Source organism: Oncorhynchus gorbuscha, unplaced genomic scaffold (assembly GCF_021184085.1).
Source record: "Oncorhynchus gorbuscha isolate QuinsamMale2020 ecotype Even-year unplaced genomic scaffold, OgorEven_v1.0 Un_scaffold_2622, whole genome shotgun sequence".
Lineage (NCBI taxonomy): Eukaryota > Metazoa > Chordata > Actinopteri > Salmoniformes > Salmonidae > Oncorhynchus > Oncorhynchus gorbuscha.
Window position 1 is genome coordinate 25001 of NW_025747081.1, and position 18159 is coordinate 43159.

At 48.2% G+C, this 18159-nt stretch overlaps 1 protein-coding gene across 1 annotated transcript in view; it reads left to right on the forward strand.

The window, feature by feature from the left end:
* tbk1 (TANK-binding kinase 1) overlaps positions 1–15765 on the forward strand; it is a gene marked incomplete at its 5' end in the record, with an annotated part of 33572 nt that extends 17807 nt beyond the window's left edge. Inside the window, 6 exon segments of the mRNA XM_046339296.1 lie at positions 2353–2434; positions 4085–4203; positions 7868–7984; positions 8589–8690; positions 11452–11548; positions 15609–15765. Of these exon segments, the coding sequence (XP_046195252.1) occupies positions 2353–2434; positions 4085–4203; positions 7868–7984; positions 8589–8690; positions 11452–11548; positions 15609–15716 (625 nt within the window).
* Between the last annotated feature and the right edge of the window lie 2394 nt (positions 15766–18159).

The following is an 18159-nucleotide window of genomic DNA, read 5'->3' on the forward strand; positions in this document are numbered from 1 at the left end:
TGTTACTGCAGGCCAATATGTTGTCTCCTCTCCCAGGTACGAGGTGTTAATGCAGGCCAATATGTTGTCTCCTCTCCTCTCCCAGGTACGAGGTGTTAATGCAGGCCAATATGTTGTCTCCTCTCCCAGGTACGAGGTGTTACTGCAGGCCAATATGTTGTCTCCTCTCCTCTCCCAGGTACGAGGTGTTACTGCAGGCCAATATGTTGTCTCCTCTCCCAGGTACGAGGTGTTAATGCAGGCCAATATGTTGTCTCCTCTCCCAGGTACGAGGTGTTAATGCAGGCCAATATGTTGTCTCCTCTCCTCTCCCAGGTACGAGGTGTTACTGCAGGCCAATATGTTGTCTCCTCTCCCAGGTACGAGGTGTTAATGCAGGCCAATATGTTGTCTCCTCTCCCAGGTACGAGGTGTTACTGCAGGCCAATATGTTGTCTCCTCTCCCAGGTACGAGGTGTTACTGCAGGCCAATATGTTGTCTCCTCTCCCAGGTACGAGGTGTTACTGCAGGCCAATATGTTGTCTCTCTCCCAGGTACTGCAGGCCAATATGTTGTCTCCTCTCCCAGGTACGAGGTGTTACTGCAGGCCAATATGTTGTCTCCTCTCCTCTCCCAGGTACGAGGTGTTAATGCAGGCCAATATGTTGTTCCTCTCCCAGGCCAGGTGTTACTGCAGGCCAATATGTTGTCTCCTCTCCCAGGTACGAGGTGTTAATGCAGGCCAATATGTTGTCTCCTCTCCTCTCCCAGGTACGAGGTGTTAATGCAGGCCAATATGTTGTCTCCTCTCCTCTCCCAGGTACGAGGTGTTAATGCAGGCCAATATGTTGTCTCCTCTCCTCTACGAGGTGTTACTGCAGGCCAATATGTTGTCTCCTCTCCCAGGTACGAGGTGTTACTGCAGGCCAATATGTTGTCTCCTCTCCTCTCCCAGGTACGAGGTGTTAATGCAGGCCAATATGTTGTCTCCTCTCCCAGGTACGAGGTGTTACTGCAGGCCAATATGTTGTCTCCTCTCCTCTCCCAGGTACGAGGTGTTAATGCAGGCCAATATGTTGTCTCTCCTCTCCCAGGTACGAGGTGTTACTGCAGGCCAATATGTTGTCTCCTCTCCCAGGTACGAGGTGTTACTGCAGGCCAATATGTTGTCTCCTCTCCTCTCCCAGGTACGAGGTGTTAATGCAGGCCAATATGTTGTCTCCTCTCCCAGGTACGAGGTGTTACTGCAGGCCAATATGTTGTCTCCTCTCCCAGGTACGAGGTGTTAATGCAGGCCAATATGTTGTCTCCTCTCCCAGGTACGAGGTGTTAATGCAGGCCAATATGTTGTCTCCTCTCCCAGGTACGAGGTGTTAATGCAGGCCAATATGTTGTCTCCTCTCCCAGGTACGAGGTGTTAATGCAGGCCAATATGTTGTCTCCTCTCCTCTCCCAGGTACGAGGTGTTAATGCAGGCCAATATGTTGTCTCCTCTCCCAGGTACGAGGTGTTAATGCAGGCCAATATGTTGTCTCCTCTCCCAGGTACGAGGTGTTACTGCAGGCCAATATGTTGTCTCCTCTCCTCTCCCAGGTACGAGGTGTTACTGCAGGCCAATATGTTGTCTCCTCTCCTCTCCCAGGTACGAGGTGTTACTGCAGGCCAATATGTTGTCTCCTCTCCCAGGTACGAGGTGTTACTGCAGGCCAATATGTTGTCTCCTCTCCCAGGTACGAGGTGTTACTGCAGGCCAATATGTTGTCTCCTCTCCTCTCCCAGGTACGAGGTGTTAATGCAGGCCAATATGTTGTCTCCTCTCCCAGGTACGAGGTGTTAATGCAGGCCAATATGTTGTCTCCTCTCCCAGGTACGAGGTGTTACTGCAGGCCAATATGTTGTCTCCTCTCCCAGGTACGAGGTGTTACTGCAGGCCAATAATGTTGTCTCCTCTCCCAGGTACGAGGTGTTAATGTAGGCCAATATGTTGTCTCCTCTCCTCTCCCAGGTACGAGGTGTTACTGCAGGCCAATATGTTGTCTCCTCTCCCAGGTACGAGGTGTTACTGCAGGCCAATATGTTGTCTCCTCTCCCAGGTACGAGGTGTTAATGCAGGCCAATATGTTGTCTCCTCTCCCAGGTACGAGGTGTTAATGCAGGCCAATATGTTGTCTCCTCTCCCAGGTACGAGGTGTTAATGCAGGCCAATATGTTGTCTCCTCTCCCAGGTACGAGGTGTTAATGCAGGCCAATATGTTGTCTCCTCTCCTCTCCCAGGTACGAGGTGTTACTGCAGGCCAATATGTTGTCTCCTCTCCTCTCCCAGGTACGAGGTGTTAATGTAGGCCAATATGTTGTCTCCTCTCCTCTCCCAGGTACGAGGTGTTACTGCAGGCCAATATGTTGTCGTCGTCAGAATACGATGAGATCTCAGACATGAGGAAGAAAATAGTCCTTGTAAGTACCTTCTGTTCCCTCTGGCCCCGCCCCTTAACCTATCACTCAGCCTCTGTCCCCTCTGGCCCCGCCCCTTAACCTATCACTCAGCCTCTGTCCCCTCTGGCCCCGCCCCTTAACCTATCACTCAGCCTCTGTTCCCTCTGGCCCCGCCCCTTAATATATCACTCAGCCTCGGTTCCCTCTGGCCCCGCCCCTTAATCTATCACTCAGCCTCTGTTCCCTCTGGCCCCGCCCCTTAATCTATCACTCAGCCTCTGTTCCCTCTGGCCCCGCCCCTTAATCTATCACTCAGCCTCTGTTCCCTCTGGCCCCGCCCCTTAACCTATCACTCAGCCTCTGTTCCCTCTGGCCCCGCCCCTTAACCTATCACTCAGCCTCTGTTCCCTCTGGCCCCGCCCCTTAACATATCACTCAGCCTCTGTTCCCTCTGGCCCCGCCCCTTAATATATCACTCAGCCTCGGTTCCCTCTGGCCCCGCCCCTTAATCTATCACTCAGCCTCTGTTCCCTCTGGCCCCGCCCTTTAATCTATCACTCAGCCTCTGTTCCCTCTGGCCCCACCCCTTAATATATCACTCAGCCTCTGTTCCCTCTGGCCCCACCCCTTAACCTATCACTCAGCCTCTGTTCCCTCTGGCCCCGCCCTTTAATCTATCACTCAGCCTCTGTTCCCTCTGGCCCCGCCCCTTAATCTATCACTCAGCCTCTGTTCCCTCTGGCCCCGCCCCTTAATCTATCACTCAGCCTCTGTTCCCTCTGGCCCCGCCCCTTAATCTATCACTCAGCCTCTGTTCCCTCTGGCCCCGCCCCTTAATCTATCACTCAGCCTCTGTTCCCTCTGGCCCCGCCCCTTAATCTATCACTCAGCCTCTGTTCCCTCTGGCTACTAACCTATCACTCAGCCTCTGGCCCCGCCCCTTAATCTATCACTCAGCCTCTGTTCCCTCTGGCTACTAACCTATCACTCAGCCTCTGTTCCCTCTGGCCCCGCCCCTTAATCTATCACTCCGCCTCTGTTCCCTCTGGCTACTAACCTATCACTCAGCCTCTGGCCCCTCCCCTGGCTACTAACCTATCACTCAGCCTCTGTTCCCTCTGGCCCCTCCCCTGGCTACTAACCTATCACACAGCCTCTGTTCTCTCTGGCCCCTCCCCTGGCTACTAACCTATCACTCAGCCTCTGGCACCTCCCCTGGCTACTAACCTATCACTCAGCCTATGTTCTCTCTGGCCCCTCCCCTGGCTACTAACCTATCACTCACTCTCTGTTCCTTCTGGCCCCTCCCCTGGCTACTAACCTATCACTCAGCCTCTGTTCTCTCTGGCTCCGCCCCTTAATCTATCACTCAGCCTCTGTTCTCTCTGGCCCCTCCCCTGGCTACTAACCTATCACTCAGCCTCTGTTCTCTCTGGCCCCTCCCCTGGCTACTAACCCATCACTCAGCCTCTGTTCTCTCTGGCCCCTCCCCTGACTATTATCTTCTCAGTCAGCCTCCCATCTCTGGAGCTGCTGTTGATTGGTTGTCTCTCAGCCTCCCCCAGGGATGCTGTTGATTGGTTGTCTCTCAGCCTCCCCCAGGGATGCTGTTGATTGGTTGTCTCTCAGCCTCCCCAAGGGCTGTGGTTGATTGGTTGTCTCTCTGTGCAGATCTCTAACTCCTTAGTCCCCATGGAGCAGACGGTTCAGGACATCAAGAGTAAGTTCCTGTCAGGTGGTGTTCTGACGGACAGCTGGACTCAAGCTGGAACACACCCTGAAGACAGGAAGTAAGTAACGAGTGTGTTTTAGGGCTGTGACGATACAAGTATCCCCCCCCAAAAAATCCATGGGAAAAATGAAAACACAATGCCGACCGAACTCTTTTGGTCATTTTAATATTGTCGCCTTATTCTGGGACGTCTCTGGGATCGCCGCGAGTTAGCTACAATCTATATCCGGGAACATTCACGCGACGCTAGCGCGTGCTAGTGGCGTGTTAGTGGCGGTGCTAGCGGCGTGCTAGCGGCGTGCTAGTGGCGTGCTAGTGGCGTGCTAGTGAAGTTCTAGTGACGTGCTAGTGGCGTGCTAGTGGCGTGCTAGTGGCGGTGCTAGTGGCGGTGCTAGTGGCGGTGCTAGTGGTGTGCTAGTGGCGGTGCTAGTGGCGTGCTAGTGGCGTGCTAGTGGTGTGCTAGTGGTGGTGCTAGTGACGTGCTAGTGGTGCGCTAGTGGTGGTGCTAGCGGCGTGCTAGTGGCGCGCTAGTGGTGGTGCTAGCGGTGGTGCTAGCGGCGTGCTAGTGGTGCGCTAGTGGTGGTGCTAGCGGCGTGCTAGTGGCGCGCTAGTGGTGGTGCTAGTGACGTGCTAGTGGTGTGCTAGTGGTGGTGCTAGCGGCGTGCTAGTGGTGCGCTAGTGGTGGTGCTAGCGGCGCGCTAGTGGTGCGCTAGTGGTGGTGCTAGTGGCGTGCTAGTGGTGGTGCTAGCGACGTGCTAGTGGTGCGCTAGTGGTGGTGCTAGTGGCGCGCTAGTGGTGGTGCTAGCGGCGTGCTAGTGGCGTGCTAGTGGCGTGCTAGTGGCGGTGCTAGTGGCGGTGGTAGCGGCGTGCTAGTGGCGTGCTAGTGGCGGTGGTAGTGGCGTGCTAGTGGCGGTGCTAGTGGCGGTGCTAGTGACGGTGCTAGTGACGTGCTAGTGGCGGTGCTAGTGGCGGTGCTAGTGGCGGTGCTAGTGGCGGTGCTAGTGGCGGTGCTAGTGGCGGTGCTAGTGGCGGTGCTAGTGGCGGTGCTAGTGGCGGTGCTAGTGGCGGTGCTAGTGGCGGTGCTAGTGGTGCGCTAGTGGCCGGAGGCGAAAGCGGCAAAAGCTTTAGTTGTTGAGCTTGATAGTTTTACACTGACAGAAACGCACGAAATCGCTCAACATGACCATGGCCAGTGCCCACGCTGCAGCATTCTGGTCAACTGCAAAACATACAATGTCTTCCTAGGGTAGACCAGACAGGACAGCATCACAGTCATCAAGCCTGTTGTCTTCCTTGGGTAGACCAGACAGGACAGCATCACAGTCACCAAGCCTGTTGTCTTCCTTGGGTAGACCAGACAGGACAGCATCACAGTCATTAAGCCTGTTGTCTTCCTTGGGTAGACCAGACAGGACAGCATCACAGTCATTAAGCCTGTTGTCTTCCTTGGGTAGACCAGACAGGACAGCATCACAGTCACCAAGCCTGTTGTCTTCCTAGGGTAGACCAGACAGGACAGCATCACAGTCACCAAGCCTGTTGTCTTCCTTGGGTAGACCAGACAGGAGAGCATCACAGTCATCAAGCCTGTTGTCTTCCTTGGGTAGACCAGACAGGAGAGCATCACAGTCACCAAGCCTGTTGTCTTCCTAGGGTAGACCAGACAGGACAGCATCACAGTCACCAAGCCTGTTGTCTTCCTTGGGTAGACCAGACAGGACAGCATCACAGTCACCAAGCCTGTTGTCTTCCTTGGGTAGACCAGACAGGACAGCATCACAGTCATCAAGCCTGTTGTCTTCCTTGGGTAGACCAGACAGGACAGCATCACAGTCACCAAGCCTGTTGTCTTCCTTGGGTAGACCAGACAGGAGAGCATCACAGTCACCAAGCCTGTTGTCTTCCTTGGGTAGACCAGACAGGACAGCATCACAGTCATTAAGCCTGTTGTCTTCCTTGGGTAGACCAGACAGGAGAGCATCACAGTCACCAAGCCTGTTGTCTTCCTTGGGTAGACCAGACAGGACAGCATCACAGTCACCAAGCCTGTTGTCTTCCTAGGGTAGACCAGACAGGACAGCATCACAGTCACCAAGCCTGTTGTCTTCCTTGGGTAGACCAGACAGGACAGCATCACAGTCACCAAGCCTGTTGTCTTCCTAGGGTAGACCAGACAGGAGAGCATCACAGTCACCAAGCCTGTTTGTAGTCAAAGCACGGATGAGTCTCTCTGCATCAGCCTGAGAGGAAAACAGCCTCACATTAGCAATGTTCCTCAGGTGGTAAAAAGCTATTTTGTTCACCTTCCTAATGCCTGTTTTTTTTAATTGAGTTCAGAATGTAAAATGATTTATTGGCCGTGAATTGAAATGTACAGCCAGATTCTCTGTTCTTCGGCTCCAACAATAAGTACGTCGGCCTCGTCTTCATTTAGCTTGAGGAGGTCGTGAGCCGTCCAACTATTTAAATCACTAATACAGTCCCAATCATTTATCACTAATACAGTCCCAAAGGGTAACTAACACATGTTTTCATATCGTACCCTAGAGAGATACATCACTGCCCCAAAGGGTAACACATGTTTTCATATCCTAGAGAGATACATCGCTGCCCCAAAGGGTAACACATGTTTTCATATCCTAGAGAGATACATCACTGCCCCAAAGGGTAACACATGTTTTCATATCCTAGAGAGATACATCACTGCCCCAAAGGGTAACACATGTTTTCATATCGTAACCTAGAGAGAGAGATACATCACTGCCCCAAAGGGTAACACATGTTTTCATATCGTAACCTAGAGAGATACATCGCTGCCCCAAAGGGTAACACATGTTTTCATATCGTAACCTAGAGAGAGAGATACATCGCTGCCCCAAAGGGTAACACATGTTTTCATATCCTAGAGAGATACATCGCTGCCCCAAAGGGTAACACATGTTTTCATATCCTAGAGAGATACATCGCTGCCCCAAAGGGTAACACATGTTTTCATATCCTAGAGAGATACATCACTGCCCCAAAGGGTAACACATGTTTTCATATCGTAACCTAGAGAGAGAGATACATCGCTGCCCCAAAGGGTAACACATGTTTTCATATCCTAGAGAGATACATCGCTGCCCCAAAGGGTAACACATGTTTTCATATCCTAGAGAGATACATCGCTGCCCCAAAGGGTAACACATGTTTTCATATCCTAGAGAGATACATCACTGCCCCAAAGGGTAACACATGTTTTCATATCCTAGAGAGATACATCACTGCCCCAAAGGGTAACACATGTTTTCATATCCTAGAGAGATACATCGCTGCCTAACAGACAGAAGCTGGTGTCCTGACAGGCCAGGTCTCTTACCAAAGGGTAACACATGTTTTCATATCCTAGAGAGATACATCACTGCCCCAAAGGGTAACACATGTTTTCATATCCTAGAGAGATACATCACTGCCCCAAAGGGTAACACATGTTTTCATATCCTAGACAGGCCAGAGATACATCAGTAATAATATAATGCCCCAAAGGGTAACACATGTTTTCATATCCTAGAGAGATACATCACTGCCCCAAAGGGTAACACATGTTTTCATATCCTAGAGAGATACATCACTGCCCCAAAGGGTAACACATGTTTTCATATCGTAACCTAGAGAGAGGATCAAGGTTCTCCTGGACTCCATTACAGCCATCTAACACTCATGGGTTTCTCTCTCTGTCTCAGTGTTGAGAGGATCAAGGTTCTCCTGGACTCCATTACAGCCATCTACCACCAGTTTAAGAAGGACAAGGCTGAGAGACGTCTGCCGTACAACGAGGAACAAATACACAAATTTGACAAGTAGGTCCGTCTTTTCTGTCCCGCTGACCAGGTTTCCGTCCTTTTTATGTGAGTAAAGTACATGTGGGATTGAACATGTCCTGACAGGCCAGGTCTCTGGTTACAGTATAGTAATAATATAATGGTCCTCTAACAGACAGAAGCTGGTGTTCCATGTCCTGACAGGCCAGGTCTCTGGTTACAGTATAGTAATAATATAATGGTCCTCTAACAGACAGAAGCTGGTGTTCCATGTCCTGACAGGCCAGGTCTCTGGTTACAGTATAGTAATAATATAATGGTCCTCTAACAGACAGAAGCTGGTGTTCCATGTCCTGACAGGCCAGGTCTCTGGTTACAGTATAGTAATAATATAATGGTCCTCTAACAGACAGAAGCTGGTGTTCCATGTCCTGACAGGCCAGGTCTCTGGTTACAGTATAGTAATAATATAATGGTCCTCTAACAGACAGAAGCTGGTGTTCCATGTCCTGACAGGCCAGGTCTCTGGTTACAGTATAGTAATAATATAATGGTCCTCTAACAGACAGAAGCTGGTGTTCCATGTCCTGACAGGCCAGGTCTCTGGTTACAGTATAGTAATAATATAATGGTCCTCTAACAGACAGAAGCTGGTGTTCCATGCCACCAAGGCCAGGTCTCTGTTTACAGAGGAGTGTGCCATGAAGTACCGCCTCTTCATCTCTAAGAGCGAGGAGTGGATGAGGTAAGTGTCCCGTAATTGAAGGATGATATCAGATGAGGTCAGTCTGTCTTGTAAAGGAAGGTATCAGATGAGGTCAGTGTGTTCTGTAGATGAAGGAAGGTATCAGATGAGGTCAGTGTGTTCTGTAGATGAAGGAAGGTATCAGATGAGGTCAGAGTGTTCTGTAGAAGAAGGAAGGTATCAGATGAGGTCAGTGTGTTCTGTAGATGAAGGAAGGTATCGGATGAGGTCAGTGTGTTCTGTAGATGAAGGTATCAGATGAGGTCAGTGTGTTCTGTAGATGAAGGTATCAGATGAGGTCAGTGTGTTCTGTAGATGAAGGTATCAGATGAGGTCAGTCTGTCTTGTAAAGGAAGGAATGTATCAGATGAGGTCAGTCTGTCTTGTAAAGGAAGGAAGGTATCAGATGAGGTCAGTCTGTCTTGTAAAGGAAGGTATCAGATGAGGTCAGTATGTCTTGTAAAGGAAGGTATCAGATGAGGTCAGTCTGTCTTGTAAAGGAAGGTATCAGATGAGGTCAGTGTGTTCTGTAGATGAAGGAAGGTATCAGATGAGGTCAGTCTGTCTTGTAAAGGAAGGTATCAGATGAGGTCAGTGTGTTCTGTAGATGAAGGAAGGTATCAGATGAGGTCAGTGTGTTCTGTAGATGAAGGTATCAGATGAGGTCAGTGTGTTCTGTAGATGAAGGTATCAGATGAGGTCAGTCTGTCTTGTAAAGGAAGGAATGTATCAGATGAGGTCAGTCTGTCTTGTAAAGGAAGGAAGGTATCAGATGAGGTCAGTCTGTCTTGTAAAGGAAGGTATCAGATGAGGTCAGTATGTCTTGTAAAGGAAGGTATCAGATGAGGTCAGTCTGTCTTGTAAAGGAAGGTATCAGATGAGGTCAGTGTGTTCTGTAGATGAAGGAAGGTATCAGATGAGGTCAGTCTGTCTTGTAAAGGAAGGTATCAGATGAGGTCAGTGTGTTCTGTAGATGAAGGAAGGTATCAGATGAGGTCAGTGTGTTCTGTAGATGAAGGAAGGTATCAGATGAGGTCAGTCTGTCTTGTAAAGGAAGGTATCAGATGAGGTCAGTGTGTTCTGTAGATGAAGGAAGGTATCAGATGAGGTCAGTGTGTTCTGTAGATGAAGGAAGGTATCAGATGAGGTCAGTGTGTTCTGTAGATGAAGGAAGGTATCAGATGAGGTCAGTGTGTTCTGTAGATGAAGGAAGGTATCAGATGAGGTCAGTGTGTTCTGTAGATGAAGGAAGGTATCAGATGAGGTCAGTCTGTCTTGTAAAGGAAGGTATCAGATGAGGTCAGTCTGTCTTGTAAAGGAAGGTATCAGATGAGGTCAGTCTGTCTTGTAAAGGAAGGTATCAGATGAGGTCAGTCTGTCTTGTAAAGGAAGGTATCAGATGAGGTCAGTCTGTCTTGTAAAGGAAAGTATCAGATAAAGATAGATGAGATAGATTCTGTAGATGAAGGAATGTATCAGCCTGCTGTAAATGAGCACCCTGCTGCTAAGCAACCCTGTATGTCTGACTGTTCTGATAACTACCTCCCTGCTGCTCAGCAACCCTGTATGTCTGACTGTTCTGATAACTACCTCCCTGCTGCTAAGCAACCCTGTATGTCTGACTGTTCTGATAACTACCTCCCTGCTGCTAAGCAACCCTGTATGTCTGACTGTTCTGATAACTACCTCCCTGCTGCTCAGCAACCCTGTATGTCTGACTGTTCTGATAACTACCTCCCTGCTGCTAAGCAACCCTGTATGTCTGACTGTTCTGATAACTACCTCCCTGCTGCTAAGCAACCCTGTATGTCTGACTGTTCTGATAACTACCTCCCTGCTGCTCAGCAACCCTGTATGTCTGACTGTTCTGATAACTACCTCCCTGCTGCTCAGCAACCCTGTATGTCTGACTGTTCTGATAACTACCTCCCTGCTGCTAAGCAACCCTGTATGTCTGACTGTTCTGATAACTACCTCCCTGCTGCTCAGCAACCCTGTATGTCTGACTGTTCTGATAACTACCTCCCTGCTGCTCAGCAACCCTGTATGTCTGACTGTTCTGATAACTACCTCCCTGCTGCTAAGCAACCCTGTATGCCTGACTGTTCTGATAACTACCTCCCTGCTGCTAAGCATCCCTGTATGTCTGACTGTTCTGATAACTAATTCCTCGCTGCTAAGCAACCCTGTATGTCTGACTGTTCTGATAACTACCTCCCTGCTGCTAAGCAACCCTGTATGTCTGACTGTTCTGATAACTACCTCCCTGCTGCTAAGCAACCCTGTATGTCTGACTGTTCTGATAACTACCTCCCTGCTGCTAAGCAACCCTGTATGTCTGACTGTTCTGATAACTACCTCCCTGCTGCTCAGCAACCCTGTATGTCTGACTGTTCTGATAACTACCTCCCTGCTGCTAAGCAACCCTTTATGTCTGACTGTTCTGATAACTAATTCCTCGCTGCTAAGCAACCCTGTATGTCTGACATCTAACTCCCTGCCTGTGTGTCTGACTGTGTGTGTGTGTGTGTGTGTGTGTGTGTGTGTGTGTGTGTGTGTGTGTGTGTGTGTGTGTGTGTGTGTGTGTGTGTGTGTGTGTGTGTGTGTGTGTGTGTGTGTGTGTGTGTGTGTGTGTGTGTGTGTGTGTGTGTGTGTGTGTGGTGTGTGTGTGTGTATGTATGGAAGGTGTGTGTGTGTATGTATGGAAGGTGTGTGTATGTGCGCGCGGTGTATCAATAGTGTGTTTATCTCCCCTGTACAGGAAGGTGCATCACGTGAGGAAGCAGCTGATTGGTCTAACCAGCCAATTCAACAGCGTGGAGAAAGAAGTTTCCATGGTGATGGAGAGAGTTATTAAGGTCTGAACACACAAACACACACACACACACACTCACTAACAGGAAGTTTCCTCCACTAAGTTGAGGGATGGGGAGGGAGAGGGAAGAGAGAGGAGGGGATGAGGGAGAGATGGCCCGTTGTTTTATGTTAGTCTGTGGGAGCAGGTTTGGATTCCCTTAATTATAGACTGGTGTGACTATAGTACAGATTGATTGAAGATCAATTCAAATCTCCCATCATATCTAAGCCTACCATTATGTCTAATTTCCGGATAACAGAGACCCTGACCTAGCTCAATATCTAAGAGTGGGATAACAGAGACCCAGACCCTGACCTAGCTCAATATCTAGGAGTGGGATAACAGAGACCCTGACCTAGCTCAATATCTAGGAGTGGGATAACAGAGACCCTGACCTAGCTCAATATCTAGGAGTGGGATAACAGAGACCCAGACCTAGCTCAATATCTAGGAGTGGGATAACACCCAGACCCTGACCTAGCTCAATATCTAGGACCTAGCTCAATATCTAGGAGTGGGATAACAGAGACCCTGACCTAGCTCAATATCTAGGAGTGGGATAACAGAGACCCTGACCTAGCTCAATATCTAGGAGTGGGATAACAGAGACCCTGACCTAGCTCAATATCTAGGAGTGGGATAACAGAGACCCAGACCCTGACCTAGCTCAATATCTAGGAGTGGGATAACAGAGACCCAGACCCTGACCTAGCTCAATATCTAGGAGTGGGATAACAGAGACCCTGACCTAGCTCAATATCTAGGAGTGGGATAACAGAGACCCTGACCTAGCTCAATATCTGACCTAGCTCAATATCTAGGAGTGGGATAACAGAGACCCTGACCTAGCTCAATATCTAGGAGTGGGATAACAGAGACCCTGACCTAGCTCAATATCTAGGAGTGGGATAACAGAGACCCAGACCCTGACCTAGCTCAATATCTAGGAGTGGGATAACAGAGACCCAGACCCTGACCTAGCTCAATATCTAGGAGTGGGATAACAGAGACCCTGACCTAGCTCAATATCTAGGAGTGGGATAACAGAGACCCAGACCCTGACCTAGCTCAATATCTAGGAGTGGGATAACAGAGACCCTGACCTAGCTCAATATCTAGGAGTGGGATAACAGAGACCCAGACCCTGACCTAGCTCAATATCTAGGAGTGGGATAACAGACCCAGACCCTGACCTAGCTCAATATCTAGGAGTGGGATAACAGAGACCCTGACCTAGCTCAATATCTAGGAGTGGGATAACAGAGACCCAGACCCTGACCTAGCTCAATATCTAGGAGTGGGATAACAGAGACCCAGACCCTGACCTAGCTCAATATCTAGGAGTGGGATAACACCCAGACCCTGACCTAGCTCAATATCTAGGAGTGGGATAACAGAGACCCAGACCCTGACCTAGCTCAATATCTAGGAGTGGGATAACAGAGACCCAGACCCTGACCTAGCTCAATATCTAGGAGTGGGATAACACTCAGACCCTGACCTAGCTCAATATCTAGGAGTGGGATAACAGAGACCCAGACCCTGACCTAGCTCAATATCTAGGAGTGGGATAACAGAGACCCAGACCCTGACCTAGCTCAATATCTAGGAGTGGGATAACAGAGACCCTGACCTAGCTATATCTAGGAGTGGGATAACAGACCCTGACCCTGACCTAGCTCAATATCTAGGAGTGGGATAACAGAGACCCAGACCCTGACCTAGCTCAATATCTAGGAGTGGGATAACAGAGACCCTGACCTAGCTCAATATCTAGGAGTGGGATAACAGAGACCCAGACCCTGACCTAGCTCAATATCTAGGAGTGGGATAACACTCAGACCCTGACCTAGCTCAATATCTAGGAGTGGGATAACAGAGACCCAGACCCTGACCTAGCTCAATATCTAGGAGTGGGATAAGAACAAGACTACAGCCTCCATAATGTGACCGTTAGGCCTTCTACCCTTTGGACTGAATAGGGGCAACAGTTTTGATTACATTTCTAATTAATGGCTTTCTGTCTGTTAAGAACCACTGATGTGCTACCGTTTAGTAGCATTTCTGACCATGCTAACATGGGTTCAGTTATAAAACCAGGACCAACAGCTACCGTTTAGTAGCATTTCTGACCATGCTAACATGGTTTCAGAGTTATAAAACCAGGACCAACAGCTACCGTTTAGTAGCATTTCTGACCATGCTAACATGGGTTCAGTTATAAAACCAGGACCAACAGCTACCGTTTAGTAGCATTTCTGACCATGCTAACATGGTTTCAGAGTTATAAAACCAGGACCAACAGCTACCGTTTAGTAGCATTTCTGACCATGCTAACATGGGTTATTCAGTAGCATTTTATAAAACCAGGACCAACAGCTACCGTTTAGTAGCATTTCTGACCATGCTAACATGGATTCAGAGTTATAAAACCAGGACCAACAGCTACCGTTTAGTAGCATTTCTGACCATGCTAACATGGTTTCAGAGTTATAAAACCAGGACCAACAGCTACCGTTTAGTAGCATTTCTGACCATGCTAACATGGTTTCAGAGTTATAAAACCAGGACCAACAGCTACCGTTTAGTAGCATTTCTGACCATGCTAACATGGTTTCAGAGTTATAAAACCAGGACCAACAGCTACCGTTTAGTAGCATTTCTGACCATGCTAACATGGTTTCAGTTATAAAACCAGGACTAACAGCTACCGTTTAGTAGCATTTCTGACCATGCTAACATGGGTTCAGTTATAAAACCAGGACCAACAGCTACCGTTTAGTGGCATTTCTGACCATGCTAACATGGTTTCAGAGTTATAAAACCAGGACCAACAGCTACCGTTTAGTAGCATTTCTGACCATGCTAACATGGTTTCAGAGTTATAAAACCAGGACCAACAGCTACCGTTTTGTAGCATTTCTGACCATGCTAACATGGGTTCAGAGTTATAAAACCAGGACCAACAGCTACCGTTTAGGAGCATTTCTGACCATGCTAACATGGTTTCAGAGTTATAAAACCAGGACCAACAGCTACCGTTTAGTGGCATTTCTGACCATGCTAACATGGATTCAGACTCATCTCAGTTATAAAACCAGGACCAACAGCTACCGTTTAGTAGCATTTCTGACCATGCTAACATGGATTCAGAGTTATAAAACCAGGACCAACAGCTACCGTTTAGTAGCATTTCTGACCATGCTAACATGGTTTCAGAGTTATAAAACCAGGACCAACAACTACCGTTTAGTAGCATTTCTGACCATGCTAACATGGTTTCAGAGTTATAAAACCAGGACCAACAACTACCGTTTAGTAGCATTTCTGACCATGCCAACATGGATTCAGAGTTATAAAACCAGGACCAACAGCTACCGTTTAGTAGCATTTCTGACCATGCTAACATGGTTTCAGAGTTATAAAACCAGGACCAACAGCTACCGTTTAGTAGCATTTCTGACCATGCTAACATGGATTCAGAGTTATAAAACCAGGACCAACAGCTACCGTTTAGTAGCATTTCTGACCATGCTAACATGGTTTCAGAGTTATAAAACCAGGACCAACAGCTACCGTTTAGTAGCATTTCTGACCATGCTAACATGGTTTCAGACTAATCTCAGTTATAAAACCAGGACCAACAGCTACCGTTTAGTAGCATTTCTGACCATGCTAACATGAATTCAGAGTTATAAAACCAGGACCAACAGCTACCGTTTAGTAGCATTTCTGACCATGCTAACATGGATTCAGAGTTATCCAGTCAACGTTTGGACACACCTCCTCATTCAAGGGGTTTTCTCTTCTATGTTCTACAATAATAGACATCAGAACTATGAAATAACACATATGGAATCATGTAGTAACCAGAAAAGTGTTAAACAAATCAAAATATATTTGAGATTCTTGAAAGTCGCCACGTTTTGTCTTGATGACCGCTCTGCATGGGGGGAGTAGACATTGTGGTGCATTAATTAATTTTTTCGGCTTCAGACCAATGGCTATTCTCCCTTAAAAGATGGTTTTTAGTTGTTAATATTCATGTTTGTGTGTTGTAGATACAGGAGCAGTTACCTGGTAAGGTGCTACCTCTGGCATCCAGTGGTATGGTGAAGCCTCAAGCCTACCTCAGCCAGAGCACCTTGGTAGAGATGACCCTGGGGTGAGTTACTGTTCCTAACCTTTAACCCCTGACCTTACCTCAGCCAGACCACCCTGGTAGGGATGACCCTCGGGTGAGTTACTGTTCCTGACCCTTAACCCCTGACCTTACCTCAGCCAGATCACCCTGGTAGAGATGCCCCTGGGTAAGTCTCACTATCATGTTGTTCCATCTGAGGACATGTTTGTTGACTTGAGGGATGATCTATAACCAGTAGGACAATAGTCCACCATCTCAGTGTCCAGTGTTAACCAGTAGGACAATATTCCACCTTCTCAGTGAGTGTCCAGTGTTAACCAGTAGGACAATATTCCACCTTCTCAGTGTCCAGTGTTAACCAGTAGGACAATATTCCACCTTCTCAGTGTCCAGTGTTAACCAGTAGGACAATATTCCACCTTCTCAGTGTCCAGTGTTAACCAGTAGGACAATATTCCACCTTCTCAGTGAGTGTCCAGTGTTAACCAGTAGGACAATATTCCACCTTCTCAGTGTCCAGTGTTAACCAGTAGGATAATATTCCACCTTCTCAGTGTCCAGTGTTAACCAGTAGGACAATATTCCACCTTCTCAGTGTCCAGTGTTAACCAGTAGGACAATATTCCACCTTCTCAGTGAGTGTCCAGTGTTAACCAGTAGGACAATATTCCACCTTCTCAGTGTCCAGTGTTAACCAGTAGGACAATATTCCACCTTCTCAGTGTCCAGTGTTAACCAGTAGGACGATATTCCACCATCTCAGTGTCCAGTGTTAACCAGTAGGACAATATTCCACCTTCTCAGTGAGTGTCCAGTGTTAACCAGTAGGACAATATTCCACCTTCTCAGTGAGTGTCCAGTGTTAACCAGTAGGACAATATTCCACCTTCTCAGTGAGTGTCCAGTGTTAACCAGTAGGACAATATTCCACCTTCTCAGTGTCCAGTGTTCAGTAGGACAATATTCCAGTGTCCAGTGTTAACCAGTAGGACAATATTCCACCTTCTCAGTGTCCAGTGTTAACCAGTAGGACAATATTCCACCTTCTCAGTGTCCAGTGTTAACCAGTAGGACAATATTCCACCTTCTCAGTGAGTGTCCAGTGTTAACCAGTAGGACAATATTCCACCTTCTCAGTGAGTGTCCAGTGTTAACCAGTAGGACAATATTCCACCTTCTCAGTGTCCAGTGTTAACCAGTAGGACAATATTCCACCTTCTCAGTGTCCAGTGTTAACCAGTAGGACAATATTCCACCTTCTCAGTGTCCAGTGTTAACCAGTAGGACAATATTCCACCTTCTCAGTGAGTGTCCAGTGTTAACCAGTAGGACTGATAAATATTGAAGGCTTCCCACCTTCTCAGTGTCCTGTTCAGTGTCCAGTGTTAACCAGTAGGACAATATTCCACCTTTCAGTGAGTGTCCAGTGTTAACCAGTAGGACAATATTCCACCTGTTCAGTGAGTGTCCAGTGTTAACCAGTAGGACAATATTCCACCTTCTCAGTGTCCAGTGTTAACCAGTAGGACAATATTCCACCTTCTCAGTGTCCAGTGTTAACCAGTGAGTGTCCAGTGTTAACCAGTAGGACTGTCAGTCAGTGTCCAGTGTTAACCAGTAGGACAGGTCCTTCCAGTGAGTGTCCAGTGTTAACCAGTGAGTGTCCAGTGTTACTTCCATCCTTTCTCAGTGATTCCCAGGTCCTTAAAGAGTGGAGGGGGACAAGCTGTTTCCGAGAACAACCCTTCCTGTCAGAGTGGGGAGCTGTTTGGTCCTTCCTGTCAGGATCAATATGTTTTCCTTCTCAGTGTCCAGTGTTAACCCAGTCAGGACATATTCCACCTGTCTCAGGTCCTTCCTGTCAGATAAGACCTTCTCAGCTGTCCCTTCCTGTCAGGATCAGATCCACCTGTTTGGTCCTTCCTGTCAGATCAGATCACCTGTTTGTGTCCTTCCTGTCAGATCAGATCAGTGTTAACCAGTGGCCCTTCCTGTTAACCAGATCAGTGTCCAGCTGTTAACCAGTGAGTGTCCTTCCTTTCAGATCAGCTGTTCTGGTCCTTCCTGTCAGATCAGCTGTTTGGTCCTTCCTGTCAGATCAGCTGTTTGGTCCTTCCTGTCAGATCAGCTGTCTGGTCCTTCCTGTCAGATCAGCTGTTTGGTCCTTCCTGTCAGATCAGCTGTCTGGTCCTTCCTGTCAGATCAGCTGTTTGGTCCTTCCTGTCAGATCAGCTGTTTGGTCCTTCCTGTCAGATCAGATCAGCTGTTTGGTCCTTCCTGTCAGATCAGCTGTCTGGTCCTTCCTGTTAGATCAGCTGTTTGGTCCTTCCTGTCAGATCAGCTGTTTGGTCCTTCCTGTTAGATCAGCTGTCTGGTCCTTCCTGTTAGATCAGCTGTTTGGTCCTTCCTGTCAGATCAGCTGTTTGGTCCTTCCTGTCAGATCAGCTTCTATCTATGCCCATGCACTA